Here is a 21,708-nt window from a genome sequence, read left to right on the forward strand (position 1 = left end):
CATAAAATTTAGTTTTGTGAATAAATAATGCCAACGTAAAAGTGGGGTGTTTTTCAGTAGATTTTCATCAAAAACCGATCGACGCCAAATGCCGTCTTTGGCGTCGTTGTCACGGTTTTGCGTTGACGTCATTTGCCGTCTGTGGCGATCAAAAGGTTAAAACCATTTTTAACTGCTGAATGTAATGTTAAGCGTTCATGTCATGTGTTTAAGCGATAATGATAGGAACCCCGAGGTTTGACAATAAAAAAAACGGCCAATGTATTATACCGATGAACAGATGTAATGAAGTGAGTAGCAATATGGCAAGAACTATAGAGATATCAACTACGCACACTCTGTAGAAAATAACAATAATTATACACCATTCCTCAATTTGAGATCCACGTAACCAGCTATACAAACCTCCCGCAAGAATAAATCTGAAGGCCCATTCTGAGTATACAATTTGTTAAACTTTTGATATTGTTATGATACTATCTTGACGCGACTCAGACGCAAATTAATAAGTGCGAGCGAGATGCCTAATGGCACGATTCCAGAATGCATTTGGCGCGCACCAAGCGAGCCCCGTTCGAAGCGAAGCGATCAAACGATCGTCAAGGTCGTATTTTCACAAATTGTTACACCAGAATTGGCCTCCATTAGAGAAGTGTGGTGACTATAAGCTAAGTGCGCAGTAGGGCAACTTAAAGCAACAAACTTCGTCACAAAAATGTAAACTTTCGTCAAAAACAAATAACCAAAGTGACCCATAGCCGCCAGGCGGCGCCACAGTCGTACACTTAGCCAATACGCCACAGAAAATATTAATGATCGGCTGAAGATTATATATTTTATCGTTTCTTTATGTTGAAAATGTAGATTTTTTGGATGCTAAGGGAGAGAGGTGGTCAAAAGAAATGGGAAACTTTTATACAAAACGAGATCCGTAATGACCTTAAGCGAATCATAGATGCCCAATATAAAGCAATGTACATACCTATCTAATTCCGGATATACATAGTTAAGTTTTATGTGAATTTAATATAAATACAGAGATGCTCAAAGGAATATGAATGCTAATTTAAATCAAGAGAACTTAAGCTGATAAGATCGATTGCCGTTAAACTTATAAGCCACACAAGGGGGATAATAAATTATGTATTATGTAAGAAAAAATCGTGGCAAAAATCGAGTTTCAACAATATTGAGTTATCATAATACGTAAGTCATGGGGCCGTATAGCGCTAGAGTCAAACTTCTAAATTATGACGTATAAATAACACTTGCACTGCGTATGCTATCAAAATGATTGCTTATCTTCGGCTGTCGAACTCGGGGCCACGATTTTTTATTACATTTTACTTCTCAATCAATCAATAACTCTTTGCTTTTAGTGCTATCACATAAACACAATACCATTTATTATGTCATATAATACATTATTTAATTGCAACATCCAAAACAAAATCACATCGAGCAGTTGCAATGTATGTTTGTATTTCAACATCCCCAATATTAATAGGATTCTGTGAAATTCCATTAGTTAACAAACCCTATTTTATATTATAATTTAGAATACACGAAATTTAACACTTTTTTTTTTGTTTAATTCTATAGTGTAAGAATATTAAACTGAATGTACTCACTTCTCGTCATATTTATAGTCTGTATCTTTAGGTATTTATATAAAAGTTAAAAAATCTACCATCAAATGTCTCCTTAAGCCAGTTGAGAGCAGATGAAAACGTTACACGATCAAATAATGTATGTTAAAGTCAGATCGTTCAGTGACCGTTGAGTTAACCAATTATTGTTATAACTACCCGAAAATGTACAAATTGTGTGTTTACTTTTATTTAAATACCTAAAGATACGGACTATAGAGGCGCGAAATGTCGGCCTTAACCTTTTAGACACCAATTAATCCGTCACTGACCACATAGCACTGTCTTGCTCAAACACCGGAGCGCGGTGTGCGGATCCGCTTATAATTCCTTTGGTTTATAGGTACGCACAAACAAAACACAAATCTCACAATAAATGGTCCTTATCTCGTTGCAACAAGGGTTCCCAATAGCAAAGAGAATTTGAAATAGAGAGTTATGGTAAATTACCTATGTAGCTACAGTACATTTACTGCCATCTTTCGACAGAAGATTAAAACTGTTAGAACGCCATTTGACTTCGATCATTATTTTTTCACTGATACCTAACACATAGGATGTTCAACATTAATATTAACGCCATCTACTCGAGAGTAGGCTGAAGGTTACGGCGCCATCGCTCGAAAAGATTGCACCATACCTTTGGCCTACAGTCGAGTAGATGGCGTTAATATTATTAATATTTAACAAGTTAACACACGTATCAGTGAAATAATAAAGATCAAAGTCAAATAGCGTTCTAACAGTTTTAACCTTTTGGCCGCCGGACCTAGTCCGCAAAGACGCTCACTCACACGCCAGAGCAAATTTTAAGTAAACAACTAATAAAAAGTTTAGGGATTGCAAATAGTGATATCGATATTTACAATTTATGGTAAAAATCTTTTTCATCACACTTGCTCGGAAAAGATGTATTTACACGTAGGGCTTGCGGGCGGGAAATTGAAATTTTCGCCCTAGGGCGGAAAAAATCTTTTCCGAGCAAGTGTGATGAAAAACACTTATTTACACGTAGGGCTTGCGGGCGGGAAATTGAAATTTTCGCCCTAGGGCGGAAAAGTGTTTTATACAGAAGTTTGTTTTTATTAATTCTCCTTTTTTTCCTTACAAGTGTGATGAAAAACATTGTGTGTGCCACGGGCGGTAAAGAAATTCCGAACTCGTGAACATTTTAAGCCCTCGCTTCGCGTCGGGCTTAAAATTGACACTCGTTCGTAATTTCTTATTTCCCGCCCTTAATACACAATGTACTATTTAATTTAGCTTTGTTCTTATCCTGTTTTAATTTCATTCCAAATTGCCAAAATTAAACATATGTTTTACACTCGAAAATGTTTAAAATATAGGGATTTAACATAAAAAACAACCACTAAACAATGTCGATTCAAGACGTGATATCGCCGCACTAGGCTGTACGAGAAGTCTTTTATACAAGACAACGGCGCGCATGGACTGCCCGCAGTGCAGACCGACAAGGACAGTTTTCGCGCGGATTAAGTAATAATAGTCTCTAGGTCAACGGCGTAAGCGCTTGTCGGTACGTAAACTTTATTGGCGTAACGTTAAAGCTGCGCATCATGTATCGATAAAGTCAATATATCGGAACTGTTTTAGTAAAAATTACACGTGGGTTGAATTTTTTATGAGTGTAGATATTATTCCGGAATTAGAATCTATCATTATAATATCAGTTTGGTTTACATTAATCTATAAACTCTAACCAAAAAAACCTTCAACGACTTGTTATAAAAATACACATTAATTTCAATGTTATAATAAAAAACTTAAGTCTGATAAACAGGTATGTCCATCTGTACCACTCTTGTGCGAAGCGGTCGCTGCGGTGTATCCCTTCCCAATAAGCTATAAAATAACATCAATTATTTTTTTATTTATCCTTCTGCAATTAAATAGTCCACAATCTACAAGGGCAAATTTACTTGTCTGACTCTACTTTATACAGCTAAAGAAGCTGCCTGAACTTTACATATAGTTATGCCTATCTGACTCTCGTTCTACGTATTCTAGTAAGTAGTTACCTACTATTCGTTAAAAAAAAATTGGCGATTAACAAGTGTTAAAATACTTAAATAAAAACATATTTCTGACTTTATATTTAATTTAAAAATTCCCATATCGAGTTAACATTCCCATCCCTAGCTGTCTTTTATACAAGACAACGGCGACGAGGAACATGTAAAACATTGAAAATTGGAGCAATTTTTTTAAAAGCCTTATTATAAAAGAATGGATTTATATAGCTGCTTAAAAAGCAAATAAATGAAAAAACAAAGACCTAAAATATGAACAAGAGTGTAAATGAAATTGCAAATGTTATTATTTTCACATTAACTCGGTGGTTGAATTTGTGTCTTGTATACAAGACGACGGCGCCAGCGTATCGTTCTATCGTTGTCTTGTATACCGGACAACGGCGGTCAAAGGGTTAATCTTCTGTCGAAAGATGGCAGTAAATTTACAGTGGCTACATAATAGACAATCCGCCTCTATACACTCTATTCTCTTTGCCAATGGTAAGTAAACTACATATGTAAATGTACCTATTATTAATAAATGTATTACGTAGGTTTTAAGGGTTACACAGGTTTTTATTAGATATTTTATAAGTTGTTTTTATATCCGGATATTACCTCTTTTATATGTATTATTGCTTATATATTTCGTACATTATCAATATAATTTCGTATTTATTGTCATGAAGAATGGACAAGACAAAGTTTCTAAGCCTGTGGAGTCGCCACCAAACTCGCAATCAAAAGTATCCGATCAAATTTTAATGCCCTGAATAAGTTCGTGCGCAGATGATTCTAAACGCTTGTTTACTTTAAGGTATCTGATAGCAATTACAAAATTGTGTATTCAATGTTTAATATTATTAACCCTTTCAGTATCTGTTACAATCCAAATTCTTATTCTTTGCCGAAAACACTTAAAGCCCATACATATGTTTTTTAACAAAAATATTAGGTATTTTGGTAATTATTAATTGTAAACTAAATTATAGCTTACACTGACACCATATACCTACATACAAATAGCGAATCCGAGCAGTAATATAAAGCATAAGCACATGAACGAATCAAAATGCGTTAGTACAGGTAAAATAATTACAATAATTACATCAAACCTTAAAGTAGAAATAAATTGGGGCAACAAGTGTCAAGAAAAAGTGGATTCACCCAAGTAATGTTCCTGGTTTAGCGACTGAAGAATGACTGGTCCTATAGTCTCCATCTTTAGGTATTTAAATACAAGTAAACAAACAATTGGTACATTTTCGGGTAGTTATAACATTTATTGGTTAACCGACCAATCACAAAACCGCCTGGATCTGTAAGTGAACGCCCTACATTATTTGATCGTGTAATGTTTTCATCTACCCTCAACTAGCTCAAGGAGCCATTTGAGGGTAGATTTTTTTTACTTTTATTTAAATACCTAAAGATACAGACTATTGATGGTGGGTCGGAGACGGTTGGATCACGTAAGCAGCAATGCCAGCGGTGTTTGCGTAACAACTGCTCAGACAATTCAGCTGCAGATAGAGTGCGGGAGTAATGGACTTCTGTAGGTATCGTATGGCACCCGAATAGCAATGGTCCTAGATAGTGGGTCGGAGACGCTTCGATTATTTAGGTACGTAAGATGGCAGGAGACGTAACCATGGTAAATGTCAAGAAAAAGTTGATCCACCCAAAATAATGTTCTTTGTTTGGTGAGTGTAGAATGTCTGGTCCTAGTTGGTTTAGGGGCATGGATCACGTTAGGCGGCATGAAGGGAGACGGCCGCCAGTGGAGTGCCAGCTATGATTGTGTGACGACTGCTCAGACAATCCAGATGTACATAAATAGTGTGCGGGAGCCACCGTGGAGTTCTGTAGGTATTGTATGGCGACTAAACCTCAATGGTCCTAGATAGTGGGTCGGAGACAGTTGGATCACGTGAGGCGGCAGGAGGGGAGGCGGCCGCAGGCGGAGTGCCAGCGGTGCTTGCGTGACGACTGCTCAGACAATCCAGATGTAGATAAATAGTGTGCGGGAGCCACCGTGGAGTTCTGTAGGTATTGTATGGCGACTAAACCTTAATGGTCCTAGATAGTGGGTCGGGGACAGTTGGATCACGTGAGGCGGCAGGAGGGGAGGCGGCCGCAGGCGGAGTGCCAGCGGTGCTTGCGTGACGACTGCTCAGACAATCCAGATGTACATAAATAGTGTGCGGGAGCCACCGTGGAGTTCTGTAGGTATTGTATGGCGACTAAACCTCAATGGTCCTAGATAGTGGGTCGGGGACAGGTGGATCACGTGAGGCGGCAGGAGGGGAGGCGGCCGCAGGCGGAGTGCCAGCGGTGCTTGCGTGACGACTGCTCCGATAATTCAGCTGTAGACAGAGTGCGGGAGCCACCGTCGCCCAGCTCTGAAACACAAAACCAAAGAGTTACAGATTGTTCTTTTTTATTCTAATTTGTAAGTATTTCGAAAATGTGCCCCCTATTATATCACTTATCTTGTGGTCGGAAAAAAAGTTTCTTAGTGATTTAAAATTCAAATCATCTTCATGTAGTCAATCTTTAAACCAATCCGTAGATGACTATAGTAAGTTCTTGCCAACTGCCTCAGTTACCACATTCACTGCCAGCGATCCGTTAAGCGGGTAGTTGCTTTTCGTTTCATACGGTTTTTCCCATGTTGTCGGCTACGCTTGTACCGCGTAGCTTGCACTGGCAGTGAAAGTGTTAAACGGTAGACTTTAAGTTTGACATCCGAACCAGATTCCTATTGCGCCTCTTGGGGTATCTGAACTGTCAAACGTTAACATAAAATTTGATCACCAGAGTTACCGCATAATGTACGGAAACGTACATTACGCCATCTGTATCACCTCACCTGTCAAATTCGAGACACGAATTTGTAAATTTTACTTTACATATCTTACACATCTCATGGATTCGGGACCAAACGCACTTAAAGTTACTTCGATATTTACATTAAAAAGTTAGAGTATGCACACTAGCAAAAAATTGAAGCGTAACGTTACTTTTTAAATGGAACTGCTTACTCAAATATTTTCAACCCGGTCAGTGTGGGCCAACAGCGACATCTACGGCGCGAAACTGCATTATAGCACCTATCGCACCCCAGTCTAAAGTATAAAAATCATCATCATCATCATCTCAGCCATAAGACGTCCACTGCTGAACATAGGCCTCCCCCTTATGGGGGGTGAATGCCATAATCGCCACGCTTGGCAGGCGGGTTGGCGATCGCAGTCGAGTATACCGAATTTGAGGGACGCTGCTGCCCGTCCACCGGTGGTCTTGGAGTATAAAAAAAGTTGTAGAATATTGTTGTATTTTGGCATTCAAATAAAATACAGATGTTGTGCATAATCCTTTACCATCGTTTTTCACAGAAACGTACGAACGTGTCATGCTATTCAGTCCGTCTCTGTACAAAAAGTTTAGAGGTTAACTGAGTAGCATGACAAATACGAACATTGAACGGTAAAGGAAAGGATTATGCAAATATGCACTACATCTGTATATGTATAGGGGTCCATTATCAAACACTGAAAGTGCTGTGGGTGATTTTTAAACCATAAAATTGATTTTATGTTAGTATGAGTTGCCGCAGTTTAAATTCTATTAAAATAAATTAGATTAGATTTATGATTTCAATCTAGAACCCTCACTAGAAATTGAAGTACCTTACCCCTTTCAGTCAGTTATTATAACGATTTATAATACATAATGTATTAACATACTGTTAGAACAATAAACAGTAATATATCTCAACGGCCCATCTATCTTTAATCTAAGAGGGCATAGATAATACGTATTTGAAGGCACGTGGATTGCTTTCACAATAGAAATTGGCACTAATCTTAATAATATCTTCAACCTGGCATAGAATACAATGAAATAGCTACATAATAGTGTTGAAGTATCTTTCTTCCTTTTTAGTATTAGGAAAATACCTGTCATTTTTTTTAAAGCTATTAAAAATTACGTCAGGAAATTTCCTACACTAAACAAGCTATATTAATCATCGTATTTAATTAATTCGTTCGTTCTTCACGTCAGACAAGTTTGAACGAATAAGAAAGTGTACCTTTAGTGAACCAGGATTTAAATAAAGTACATTAAACTATGTTAATAAAACAACCAAATTGCACAAGTAAAAATAAAAAAGTCTAAATCACCATGCTGATAGTTAAAAAAAAACATGCAAAACTAATCGCAATAAATCAAAATATCGAACAACGTTACGAAATATTGAGTAAAGAAATAAAGAAAGAAATAAATAAAGAAATCACAATAAAATGATACTGTGTTTCAATAACCAGTGGTTTCAGTTTGCACTTGAAAGTTATAATAAGGAATTAATTATGCTGGAAATGTTAATCAAACCCCGATTACTAAAGTCAGTGAGTCATTGAGTAAAGTAGGCCGGATTACTCAGGTAACATTGATGACCAAGGTGTGTTTTCAAGTCTATTATTAGTGGATTACTAAGGCACCAGTACAAAGAGTGCTTTACCGCAAATGCATGTAATCAAAAACAAATACGGTTTGACTATAGGTTTACCTCTTCGATTGATTAGTAAATTTCTCGAAAAAGGGTTGCGTCATAAACACACATAAAACTCAAGTTGTTATAAAGTTATCTCAGTTTGTATCATGTCTCTCTTGTTCCCAAAAATGTTGGTGGCGCCTAGTTTTTAGTCACGAATTTATATCGACCAAATCGGAGTGGACGTATTTTTTTTGTGCTGTTGTTACTTTCAGGAACAGAAAAGACCAATTGAAATCTCGAGCGTAAGACTAGATTTGACATATTTATGTGATATGTTATATTTTTATCTAGTCTTTAAGGCATATACACATAAAACACTAATGGAAATAAAGGTCATAATCCCTGTTAAGGGAGTAAGGGGGAGTCACCCTCACACGCATGCGACGAACCTAACTCAACGAGCAAATTCTAGCGCGCACCCTACCGCAGCCGTCGGCCGCGCCCGCCTCTGCAAAGTTAAGGTTCACAGTGACGAAAATATTTATTACAAATGATTCGCTTTTACGCTTACATAACTTGGACAGTTAGTAATAGAGATAACTGTCCCCCTGCAAACTTATATGTAGGAGGCAGATGTCACCGCAGCGGAATGGAATGCGGCTCAAACGTGCAATGGCTCAAATTTAAAAGACTCAAGACGTGTATTGTGCGCAGCAGACTTGCAAGCCGTAGTGCCGCTCCACGAAGTAGGGGAGCACGGTGGAGGAGTGCAGGTCGTGGAGGGTCGCTCGCCTGAGGTGATGTGGCACTGACCGTGGTGCAGGTCGGCGGTGAAGTAGTCCTGCGAGCCGTAGTGCCGCTCCACGAGGTAGGGCAGCACGGTAGAGGAGTGCAGGTCGTGGAGGGTCGCTCGCCTGAGGTGATGTGGCACTGACCGTGGTGCAGGTCGGCGGTGAAGTAGTCCTGCGAGCCGTAGTGCCGCTCCACGAGGTAGGGCAGCACGGTGGAGGAGTGCAGGTCGTGGAGGGTCGCTCGCCTGAGGTGATGTGGCACTGACCGTGGTGCAGGTCGGCGGTGAAGTAGTCCTGCGGGCCGTAGTGCCGCTCCACGAGGTAGGGGAGCACGGTGGAGGAGTGCAGGTCGTGGAGGGTCGCTCGCCTGAGGTGATGTGGCACTGACCGTGGTGCAGGTCGGCGGTGAAGTAGTCCTGCGAGCCGTAGTGTCGCTCCACGAGGTAGGGCAGCACGGTGGAGGAGTGCAGGTCGTGGAGGGTCGCTCGCCTGAGGTGATGTGGCACTGACCGTGGTGCAGGTCGGCGGTGAAGTAGTCCTGCGAGCCGTAGTGCCGCTCCACGAGGTAGGGCAGCACGGTAGAGGAGTGCAGGTCGTGGAGGGTCGCTCGCCTGAGGTGATGTGGCACTGACCGTGGTGCAGGTCGGCGGTGAAGTAGTCCTGCGAGCCGTAGTGTCGCTCCACGAGGTAGGGCAGCACGGTGGAGGAGTGCAGGTCGTGGAGGGTCGCTCGCCTGAGGTGATGTGGCACTGACCGTGGTGCAGGTCGGCGGTGAAGTAGTCCTGCGAGCCGTAGTGCCGCTCCACGAGGTAGGGCAGCACGGTGGAGGAGTGCAGGTCGTGGAGGGTCGCTCGCCTGAGGTGATGTGGCACTGACCGTGGTGCAGGTCGGCGGTGAAGTAGTCCTGCGAGCCGTAGTGTCGCTCCACGAGGTAGGGCAGCACGGTGGAGGAGTGCAGGTCGTGGAGGGTCGCTCGCCTGAGGTGATGTGGCACTGACCGTGGTGCAGGTCGGCGGTGAAGTAGTCCTGCGAGCCGTAGTGTCGCTCCACGAGGTAGGGCAGCACGGTGGAGGAGTGCAGGTCGTGGAGGGTCGCTCGCCTGAGGTGATGTGGCACTGACCGTGGTGCAGGTCGGCGGTGAAGTAGTCCTGCGAGCCGTAGTGCCGCTCCACGAGGTAGGGCAGCACGGTGGAGGAGTGCAGGTCGTGGAGGGTCGCTCGCCTGAGGTGATGTGGCACTGACCGTGGTGCAGGTCGGCGGTGAAGTAGTCCTGCGAGCCGTAGTGCCGCTCCACGAGGTAGGGGAGCACGGTGGAGGAGTGCAGGTCGTGGAGGGTCGCTCGCCTGAGGTGATGTGGCACTGACCGTGGTGCAGGTCGGCGGTGAAGTAGTCCTGCGAGCCGTAGTGCCGCTCCACGAGGTAGGGCAGCACGGTGGAGGAGTGCAGGTCGTGGAGGGTCGCTCGCCTGAGGTGATGTGGCACTGACCGTGGTGCAGGTCGGCGGTGAAGTAGTCCTGCGAGCCGTAGTGCCGCTCCACGAGGTAGGGCAGCACGGTGGAGGAGTGCAGGTCGTGGAGGGTCGCTCGCCTGAGGTGACGTGGCACTGACCGTGGTGCAGGTCGGCGGTGAAGTAGTCCTGCGGGCCGTAGTGTCGCTCCACGAGGTAGGGGAGCACGGTGGAGGAGTGCAGGTCGTGGAGGGTCGCTCGCCTGAGGTGATGTGGCACTGACCGTGGTGCAGGTCGGCGGTGAAGTAGTCCTGCGAGCCGTAGTGTCGCTCCACGAGGTAGGGCAGCACGGTGGAGGAGTGCAGGTCGTCGGAGCGCCGTGATCGCGGGCTCACTGCTCGCTCGCCGGCCTCCAGCGGCGGTGTCGCTTGCACCCATCTGAAAACAAACAATCACTTGTTTCATAATCGCTCATATTCGTAGTCGCTCATATTTGTAGTCATGTCCAATGCATTATGTCAAGGATTTATTACTATGGTATACGTGAACCCGGATAGGGCGATACATTTTACTACTAATACAATATAATTTACAATAAGAAGATTTACAATCAAATCATATTAGGTAAGTATGTTTTAGAAGATATGTAAGACACTATAATCTTTAGTTGGTAGCACTGCTCTCGCCACTAACTGGCAGAGATTTATCTAAAATTTTTCGAGTTATTAGCAGTACCCTCACTAGTAAAACTATCAACTTCTTCTGGTTCCCAATAAAATTGTAGTACACGAAACGCAATTATTTGCTTTCTGCATACTTCGTATATCGGTATTAATTGTCTCATATTTCGCTGTCTCCGCGTGCATATGAATAGAATTTAGAATATAGTTTATTGCATAATTCATTGAGGTATTATAATGTCACTTCAGTCCAATGTGAAGGTCGGACAAAACATTCCTTAATAACTTAATACCTACGTATACTGGTATAGTATCTTAGTATTTCGTTTTCAAGCTAAGCTAGTTGGAGATTCTATTGTATCTACTGCCAAAGAGATTAAAATAGATATACATTAAATAGATTTATAAACCATGCATTTTTTATGCCACCTCTGGTTTCTATTTTCTAATACAATAGACTCTCCGACTAGCTTCAAAGCTTGAAAACTAAAGACAATATCAAGTCAGACTAGCATCAAGTCTATTTTGGGCACTATATCGAACAACAACTTATTAAATGCAATTTATATTCAGAATGCATAGAAATAAAATAAAGTCCATAAACGTGTACAAGTTTTGTAAAGGCATTTGAGCTAGTCGTGTAGGTTAACATGTCTACGAGAGAAATGCGAATTAATAATTGATATATTTAATGTGGTATGTCGACCGACATAATTAGGTTGTGTTATTAAATTAATCTCTTCAATAAACATAACAAGGTATAATAAATCTGTTGTAAACAAAGTTAATTTATTTCGCAGTAAGCCTGTTTGCGGTAGCTTTGTTTACTAGCTCTCTTAATATAAATAAAACGAAGATAATGCATATATTGACGTAAGCAATATGCAAGCCGGTGTAGTTTATCTAGTCTATTATTTTAGCCTTGCGGACAGATGGATTCTACGCTAATTAAAAAGACGTAAACCTGATAGATGGCAAAGAATACATTTAAGGTAATGAGAGTGCGTTCTGTGAAACAATGGACGATTATTTTCTTAGGTGGAATGCTAGCGAGTTATTTGTTCAGCTGTTTGCTTAGTTTGTACCTACTTTTGATACATAAATAATGAGCTCTGTATTATTGGAATTTTCAAACAAGATAAAAACGTTGTAGGAAAATGAAATACGTAATTAGCCTCGAACGTGTAGCCCGACGTCATGTAGTGCTTCTCTGTCACTCCCGTTTGGAAAGACAGTGAGCGATTAGCTAAACTACTTACGCGTGTCTCCTGATGTCATAAACGCTGGGCCTCCGCTGCGGCTCGCGCTGAAGCATGGCTATAAGCAGGGACCGCAGTGTAGAGCCTAGGTTCGCAGGCGGCGGCGCCGGCTCGCCGCGACCGATCGCCTCCAGGAGCCGGTAAACGTTGTCACCCTCGAACGGGTAGCGGCCCGTCGTCATGTTGTATCTGGGGACAAAGTGCTTGTAGAATAGAATCGTCTTGTAGAATGGTGCTTTGCGAAAACAAATTCTCAAAACACTTGTGCTTATGCTATAAGTTCACTCATAGTTTTATTTATTAATCGAGTTTTCTACTACAAATTGGGAACATGTATAAAAAATAGACTAACCAATTGAGAACCTCCTTGAAGTTAAAAAAAAGGACAACATAGCCATCTGTTAGCACGGAATATTAATTCTGCTTTCTAAATATTTATAACTGCAACATTAATCTTTTTATAACTAATTCGTTTGTAACCCTGAATGGGAATTAAAATAGATTTACCTAAACTTACGTAAATGTTATAAAAACAAATGGTAATCAGCAATTCATATATAAATAGTTACGAGTTTTTTTATATAAATTAAATAAGTTGAACAGAAAAACGTTTTCTAAAGGTATAGGTATACGTCCGACCAACAATGAAGTAATTAGGAGGTACCTATACCTACTACCGACAATTAGGTAAGTAGGTATACCTACACATGACAAAACAATTAATAAGAAGGTAAACAAACCTACCTATTATTATTAAGACTCTCTTATCAATAATATGCAACACAAACGCGTAGAACATGCGATTATAAAACGGAAAAAAACTTACTGTCATACATAACACCTAATTCTTAAGCAGAGTTTCCTTGTAAACAATAAATAATGCATGCCGTATTCAAAAAGCGTTACTTTAAATGGAATAACAAAATAAACGGGACACAAAGTTATGTGAAACGATTTCACGTGCCTGCATCCTATTGAATTTCGCACGAAATAAGTATATAACGTTCTTGCGATACAATACACATAAATATATATGCAAATCCAAAACGAAATGGATCCAGGGCGTTCGACGGATCATTGTCCGAAAATAGCTTTTGTTGCCTAACACTTGTATTGAAACCAGAAACACGTTTGGTATGTGAGTCACCTCATATATGTTCATGCGCAAATTCATACAAAAGGCTACCAATATCGAACGATAAATATTTGTGTGGATATTAATAGCAACTGCTGCTTTAGAAAAAAAAACTAGTATACTACACTTGTAAAAACTATCCAAGGAGATTAAAGAGGCTTTATCGAAGAACTTCAAATATAGGGTTTTTCAAAAAGAAGCATAGCTTGCCTTAGGTCGGCCTTACGCTTGTTTGCCACGGGTCTGGTATAAAAAGGACATAAACGATTTAAGTCATATATTTACACAGTTAGCCCAATCAAAATACATACTTTCAACATACATACTCATGAAAGTCTATACTTAATACTTTTAATAGATTTATCGGCGAGTGGATTCTTTAGACGTAAACAACACGGCATGCACGGTCAGGTGACATTACCGTCACATTGCTGAACTTACAATGTAAGCACTACACAAAAAAAAAAATATTGTCCCCATTGAAGGTTTAATGTCCGCTCTGGGTCAGAGGCTAATAGGTAATAGTAATCACGAATTGCTGAATTAACTAATCTAGCCGTAGAAGAAATTGCATAAGCGAGGTCCTTTTCTTTCAATATGTATTTCCAAGGTAATATGGTGCCTCTCGCGGGGCCCCGCTAAGTGCAAGGCCGCGACCGAGGGGCCACTTCGCCTATGCCTATACGCCACTGCAATGTACCGCCATTGCTCCAAATGTCTATTTTGCAGCTCGCATCTGCTTGGTTTAAGGGGGAGGCCTATGTTCAGCAGTGGACGTCTTATGGCTGAGATGATGATGATGATGATGATCTGCTTGGCGCCGTAAGCGGCATGAATACCATGATGTCCATGAAGCATTCTAGCAGTCCTAAAAATGCGTACTCGTTTTTCAAGACCCTTAATCCCTACAAGGTTTGTTCCCCTCTTGGTTTTAAGGTAACTTTACTTTTACAGTCATGGTGAACTTAGAATGTAACACTACTGCTTTAAATGCCGACCTTGAGACAAGAAATCTGCTGGGCTCTTAATATTTAGCACGATTTTTTTAATACACCTAAAACTTCATATTCAGCCCCAATCCCTAAAGAGTTACCTCCACTCTTCTCTCTTGAGAGGCTGAAGATGCCAAATAAATCTCACTTGCCCCCGCGCCTAATACCCACATTCACAACTCACATCCTCCCGAAGTGTACCTAGTTGTGAAGTCGCAATGATCACGAGACATGTTGTCTCTTTTGCACAGTATTAAATAGAAAGAGTCGTGTAGTGGATTGGTTGAGAGATGAATAGTTGAGAACTTACAGTGTGACGCCGCTGCTCCAAATGTCGACTTTGAAGCCCGAGAACTGCTCGGCGCCGTTGGCGATCTCCGGCGGCTGGAAGGCGGGCGAGCCCTGACCCGTGTAGCACGTGTCCTCTGGCGAGAACATGTCTAGTGCCTGCAACCAGAATCCATCATGTAGTCTGGCTGGAAACCTGATATGTTATACCTAAGACTATCGGTAACAACTAAGAAGTCGGAATTCCCTCTTTAGGTGAAACCTAATAAAACAAAAAACCAAAATATTTTCTCTAAAATCGCAATTCGTTTGGTACGCAAAATAATTTCGTGAGCGAATAGCGGTGTTTAAATTATATAATCAGGGATATTTCACCCCTCACGTCTATATATGTATACGAATTAGATATCTAATGAGATTCAAAAATTACATACATAAGGACTAGCAACAGGATTGCATACCCCAAAAAATACGCTCCTAACGCTATTATTCAGAAAGCGGGTTGTACGCAATATATAGGACCAAAGGTTCAATTTTAAAAGTCATATATTTGAGATGTAAGAAACATTTCGACCTAAAATCAAAGAGGCTTCTATCTAGTTCAATAGTATTGCCCAATAGCTATGTCCAAAGAGGATTGCATCAACAAATCATTACACGAACTGGCAATCCTCCAGATCTACTCACGCTATCTATTATCATCTTATCTATGTGTTGCGATATTTACCTGGCATTGGATAACTTTTATTTACGTTCTGTTTTAATTGATTGTGGTAACGAAAACGGGCACAAATATTTACTTAAGTATCTATCATAGTGAAATGTTGAATTTGATATAAGTAACTGTAATTTAGATACTTTTGACGAATGGTTGGAAAATGGGCATATCTACAAAGCTGGCTGCCCTGGGTTTGAATTTCAATTCAATTCAATTCAATTCAATTCAATTCAATTCAATTCAATTCAATTCAATTCAATTCAATACTTTATTTCCAAGAATATGGTACATACAATGTTGGTTAGTAAAAGGTGTTAGGTCAGCATATTCTGCCGGCATGCATCGGCGTAGAAATATTTACATAGCTATGTACATGGGGAGTAAAATTAAATATTAAAATTAAAATTCAGTCAGTAGGTATAAGATAAGCAAAATTAATTAACAAATTATAATAAATGTCATTTAAAAAATTCATCTACAGAGTAAAAACATTTCCCAAGTAACCACTGAAACATTTTTTTTTCAAATTTACATATCGGTAGAGTTTTGAGGTCATCTGGCACTCTATTAAATATTTTTACAGCCATATTACACACATTTGATTGGGACACTTTCAGCTTCTGCGCAGGTTGATGTAGCTGCAGTGGCTTCCTGCTAGGCCTTTGCTTATTGACCACTTCATCGTGAAGTGGAAAAAGCTGAGGCTGTTTTTTGACAAATTTAGTAATTTCTAAAATGTACTGACAAGGCAATGGTAGAATTTTAAGTTCTTGAAATATTGGTTTACAGTGGGCGAGATATTCACTTCCGCTTACAGCTCTGATGCAAGCTTTTTGGGTCACAAATGCTCTTTGGATATCCGTACTATTACCCCAAATGATAAGCCCGTAACGCAAGATTGAGGCGACATAACCATGATAGGCCGACATTGCAGCTTCTCTTGATGCTATAGATCTAAGCCGCCGCAATGCAAAAACAAATCTATCCAATCTGGAACACACATTTTCAACGTGTGCTTTCCAATTTAAATTTTCATCTAGAGTAATACCAAGAAACGTGGTTGAATCAACAAGTTCTACATTAGAATTGTTACAGTTAACATTTAGGTTAGTATTAGTAGAGTTACGAGTTTTAAACTTAATAATTTTAGTCTTAGCCAAATTTAATTTAAGACAATTATTTTCCAACCATCTAGTCGTATTATGCAGTTCATTAATTGCTTCGTTTTCTAGGTCACTATTATTGCTAGACTTTATGATTAGGGTAGCATCATCAGCAAACAAAATGCATGTATGTTTTAGTATATTTGGCAGGTCATTAATATATGTTAAAAATAACAGAGGACCGAGTATGCTTCCCTGTGGGACGCCACAATTACTTGTTTTTGATAAAGACTTGTAGGTAATTTTCTTTTTCTGGACTATTTTAGTAATTTCTGTGTATTGTTTTCGCTCAGACAGATAGCTTTTGAGCCAGTCATTAGCCTTTCCCCTAATGCCATATTTTTCTAGTTTTGTTAATAGAATTTTGTGGCAGACGCTATCGAAGGCTTTGCTCATATCTAGGAAAACTGCTAAGATAGGTTGGTTGTCATTAAGCGATTGGGTAATATGTCTAACTAAAGCAAAGCAAGTATGAGATGTAGAAGTACCCCTTCTAAAGCCAAACTGATTTGGATGGATAACATTAGCCCTGTCGAAGAAATTATTAATTTTATTGTACAAAGCTTTTTCGAAGACCTTAGATAGTACCGGTATTAGTGCGATTGGGCGATAGTTATTTATCAGACTCGGGTCACCCTTTTTGAAAAGGGGTTTTATAATGGTTAATTTTAAGCGATCAGGAAAGCAGCCTTGCTCAAAAGATAAGTTAATCAAGTAGCTGAGAGGTGATGCTATTTGGACTGCACATTGTTTTAATAACTTAGTTGGAATTTCATCATAACCGGTTGAGTTAGTGTCATTTAAAGATTTAATAATTTTTATTACGTCATACTGATCTAAGGGAGAAAGAAAAATGCTATTATTAACAGTTTTTATGTCTAGAATTTCGTTATAAGTATTTGCATTTACATAGGAATTATTGATGTAAAAGTCGTTAAATATCTCACACATTTCCAAAGGGTCATCTAATACTTTGTCATCAATTTTAATGTTTATAATGTCAGATTTGTTAATATTTAAGTTAAGATTATCTTTTATTACATTCCATGCTGCTTTACCCTTATTTTTGGAGTTATTTATATAAGAAATATTATTAAGTTGCTGGGCCTTGTGAAAGCACTTTTTTAGTAACTTCGAATATGCTAAATATTTGTGTTTGTTATACTTTTTGTTTGTGTGCTCTTTATGGTATTTAAAGTATAGATTTCTTTTTTTAACACATGATTGCTTTAGCCCTTTCGTAATCCATTTATTTTTTATAGGTTTATTTTTTACTACTTTATTTATAATTGGAAAGCATAAGTTGAAAAACAAGATGATTAAGTCATGAAACTCTTCAAATGCAATATTGAGATCCAATGCCTCAAAAACTTGGTTGAAAGAAAGGCATGAAATGTACTTGTAAAATTTGTCTACATTTTCTTGACTATAGTCTCTCCTTTGTTCAGTATATTCTACAGACTGTCTGGGTTTCGAGTGTTCAGATATCTGAAAGGATATAGATTGTCCAGTATCGTGGTCAGACAGGCCTAAATTATGTATGTTACATGATACATTCAACATATTCAAGTTAGAGGCTATTAAATCAATACAAGACTTTTTTCGGGTTGGTGATTTTACATGGATGTTCAATCCAAATTTGGTTAAGAGAGATAGTAGCTCTTTTGTTTGGTTACTATTTTTTAAAACATCGATATTCCAATCTCCGCAAAATATCATATTCTTATTCGTTATTCGTTAAAGGCAATTATTTATTTTAGTTTAGAATCTGGCTAATGAAAGATGAACCGGCAAAAACGCGGCAATTTCAAAATATCTGTAGCGGGCGGCTCTTTGATTATGTACAAGGGTTTCATAATTTTTATATTTTTTATAATATGAAAAATTATAAAAAGTGTAAAAATTATGCAATCCTTGTAATCAAAAATTTCGATAAAAATATTGTTAAGCCTTTCTCTAATGCTAAAAAACTAGGTTAATATTTTTTCCTCAGTTATATGTTTTCCATGTATTTTTATCTATTATATTCATAATATATCGTTGTCTAATATATTGAGATAATCACTATGAGATTAGGACTAAGTCGATTTGTGTAAGATTAATCTAAAATAATGAAACAGAACAGTCAATAATAATTTTCAGAATTACCTCAGCAACACCAAAATCAGTAATCTTCAGCGTGGAGTCAAGAGTCAGCAGCAGGTTTCCCGGCTTGATGTCCTTGTGCACAACTCCCTGCCCGTGCAAGTACTCCAGCCCGTCTAGTAGCTGTGTGAAGTAGTCGTGGGCTTGCTGCTGCGGAAACTTCTTGCCGGGGCTTGACTCTAACATGTCCTGGTAATAAAGAAAGGCTCAATACAACTTGTTGCTACGGAGTAGCGGGGCTTCCTGATACAAGTATAATATACTTAATAGTCGTCCCAGTCCCAGTCCCAACCTGTTACCTTGTTATGTAACATTTATTAATTTAATAAATATTTTTCATTTTTTTTTCAATATGTCACTTGTTTAAACCTTTAAAGCACACTAATAGTCTCCTTGGCGCTCAATTATCCTAATGATTTTTCTTAGGAAAACATGCAAAAAGAGGGTTTGATGAAGTCATACTTAAAAAGATAGATTTATACATAAAACTTGATAATTGTCAAGGGTAAGACAAATTAAATCTACAAATAGAAAATTTAAAAACTTATTTGATTAATTAATTTAATGACAGTCTTTAAGATACGCTCACTTTTCTTGAAGGTCGTGTATCGGTCTGGACATACTGCAGGCTTCAGTTCCCATGACCACTAGCATTGAGAGAATAATATTAAAAACCGGCCAAGTGGTACCGTACCATTACACAAAAAACGGCAATAATAATCACGTTTGTTGTATGGGAGCCCCACTTAAATATTTATTATATTCTGTTTTTAGTATTTGTTGTTATAGCAGCAACAGAAATACATCATATATGATAATTCCATCTGTCTAGCTATGGTTCATGAGATATGGTGACAGACAGACAGACAGCAGAGTCTTAGCAATAGGGTCGCGTATTTACTCTTTGGGTATAGAACCCTAAAAAACAGTTACCATGTTAAAGTTTCTAAAATGTTAATGTGTGATAAACAGTAACTATACTTCAACCTGTCTCCATCTATTTTGATGCTATGGCTAGTCAAAAACATATAATAAATATGTTTCTGACCGTATTGTAATCCCAACATGGCAATGCAACTGACTAAATATTGTATTACAAACATACATTGTTCAATATCTATTTACAACAAAATACAATAATAATACAAGAAAACATTTTGCAGGTGTACCTCTACAATTACTGATAACATGAGAGTTGTTTACAACAAAATCCAATAAGAAATAGTATTCCATTAAGTCAGCTCAAAAACAACTTTGTAATATAAATGTCAGACTTATTTGAAATGGCGAAGTAAATGTAAACAACAGTGTGTACACTCAACGATGTATAAAATGTATGTATGTATAGTGCTAGCTGGACAGTAGGAAATATTGATCCAGTAAACAGAGGAAGGTCAAGCGAACACTCAACTTGCTGGACATATATCAATATTAGACAGTGTTGCTTAACTACTTCCTTGTTATGATGAAATTGTTTACTAATAAATGTATAAATTATTTATATTGGATATATATTGGAGGATATTATCTATTCCATATAAATTAGAGAATTAACAATAATGTGAATGAATGATTGATTAATTTAAATAATAAATGTATTTTTTACTAGGTTCCATTATAATTTTAGGCAAATATGCAATTTTTTTATCAATCAATCAAAGCATTTATTTTCAGGCTACTAACAATAAGGCCCATAGATACATTACCTTAGAAACTATAACATATTTATAAAAGGGTAAGCTAACTCACCTGCAGCACGCCCACACAGAACTCCATGACAAGGTACATCTTCTGTTTTTCATCGTTAAATAAAACATCGACTAGTTCTATCACATTCTTATGTCTAAGTATCCGGAGCAGCTGTATCTCTCGCTGCACGTTCTGCTCTCCATTGGGTATCCTTCGGAGCTTGCGCTTCTTGAGGATCTTCACCGCGCGCCGGCACAGCGACTCCGAGTCCAACATCTCCTTCACTTTCCCGTACGAACCCTCCCCTAATATATCCCCCATAACGTATTTCCCGACCATTTTGCATCTTTTCTTCTTACTTCTATAAATTATATCTGCACTATCGACTCTATGGAAAAATAGGTTAGTTTGGTCTAAATTAAGATCTAGGTCCTCGATCTGGTCGTCGTCCAGCCAGGTGACTGAGCGCAGCTCGGGGCTGCCCTCCAGCAGGTTCTCCTCGCTCTCTTGCGGCGCGATGATGCTCGCAACTTCGTATTCCACATTTTCAGCATCTGGAAGACTTTCACTACTACTGATTTTTCTGCACATTCTCGGATCCATTATCTATCAAAACAATACATTTGGAATAATGTCTGTGAATCTATGCGTATTGAAGGCCGCTTTGCCACAAATTTAAGCTGTATTTCTAGTCACATTGAGCACTATTTCTCAATCGAAACGTATTGGAAATGGCTAGGTATAAAACTATTTCGTTTTCTAATTTCGATAAATGTAAATAAAGCTGTAAGTAAACCCGAGAAATTCAACGAAACCACAAGGATGAATGAATGAAATATGACAGTTCTTACGGAGTTCAATCTAATATGGCTGTCAAGAACGTAACTAACACTATTCTGTTTTACAAAAAAGTACTGTAATAAAATGTAGCAAGGTCGAGTATAGTGTGATCTTAATAAGTAATTAAGGCATTTTTATTCTCAACTATTTACGCATTACTCTATAGTCTACGGACTAGTAACATTCGTATCGGACTGTTTGAGCCACACATTTCACCGTCCTTGCGAACTTTGTGTGTAAATTTTAAATAGGAAGTATCGTTCGATTACGGGCGTTTTCACTAACTAACGCCAAGCGCGCACCACGATTTTAATTTTTGCGACACGATTTTAGAATCGCGCTGTAATTTATCGCAGAAAATTCAGTGCGCGCACTGCG

At 39.0% G+C, this 21,708-nt stretch overlaps 1 protein-coding gene across 1 annotated transcript; it reads right to left on the reverse strand.

The window, feature by feature from the left end:
• Nucleotides 1-2,553: 2,553 nt before the first annotated feature.
• LOC134665967 (serine/threonine-protein kinase STK11) lies at nucleotides 2,554-21,408 on the reverse strand. Its single transcript, XM_063523025.1, has 6 exons — nucleotides 20,551-21,408; nucleotides 18,805-18,990; nucleotides 14,798-14,934; nucleotides 12,361-12,549; nucleotides 10,705-10,859; nucleotides 2,554-6,084 (listed from the first exon to the last, which is right to left on the reverse strand). Exons 1-6 carry the CDS (start codon nucleotides 21,091-21,093, stop codon nucleotides 5,969-5,971), a joined length of 1,326 nt encoding a protein of 441 aa, XP_063379095.1. The 5' UTR covers nucleotides 21,094-21,408; the 3' UTR covers nucleotides 2,554-5,968.
• Nucleotides 21,409-21,708: the final 300 nt, after the last annotated feature.

Source organism: Cydia fagiglandana, chromosome 7 (assembly GCF_963556715.1).
Source record: "Cydia fagiglandana chromosome 7, ilCydFagi1.1, whole genome shotgun sequence".
Lineage (NCBI taxonomy): Eukaryota > Metazoa > Arthropoda > Insecta > Lepidoptera > Tortricidae > Cydia > Cydia fagiglandana.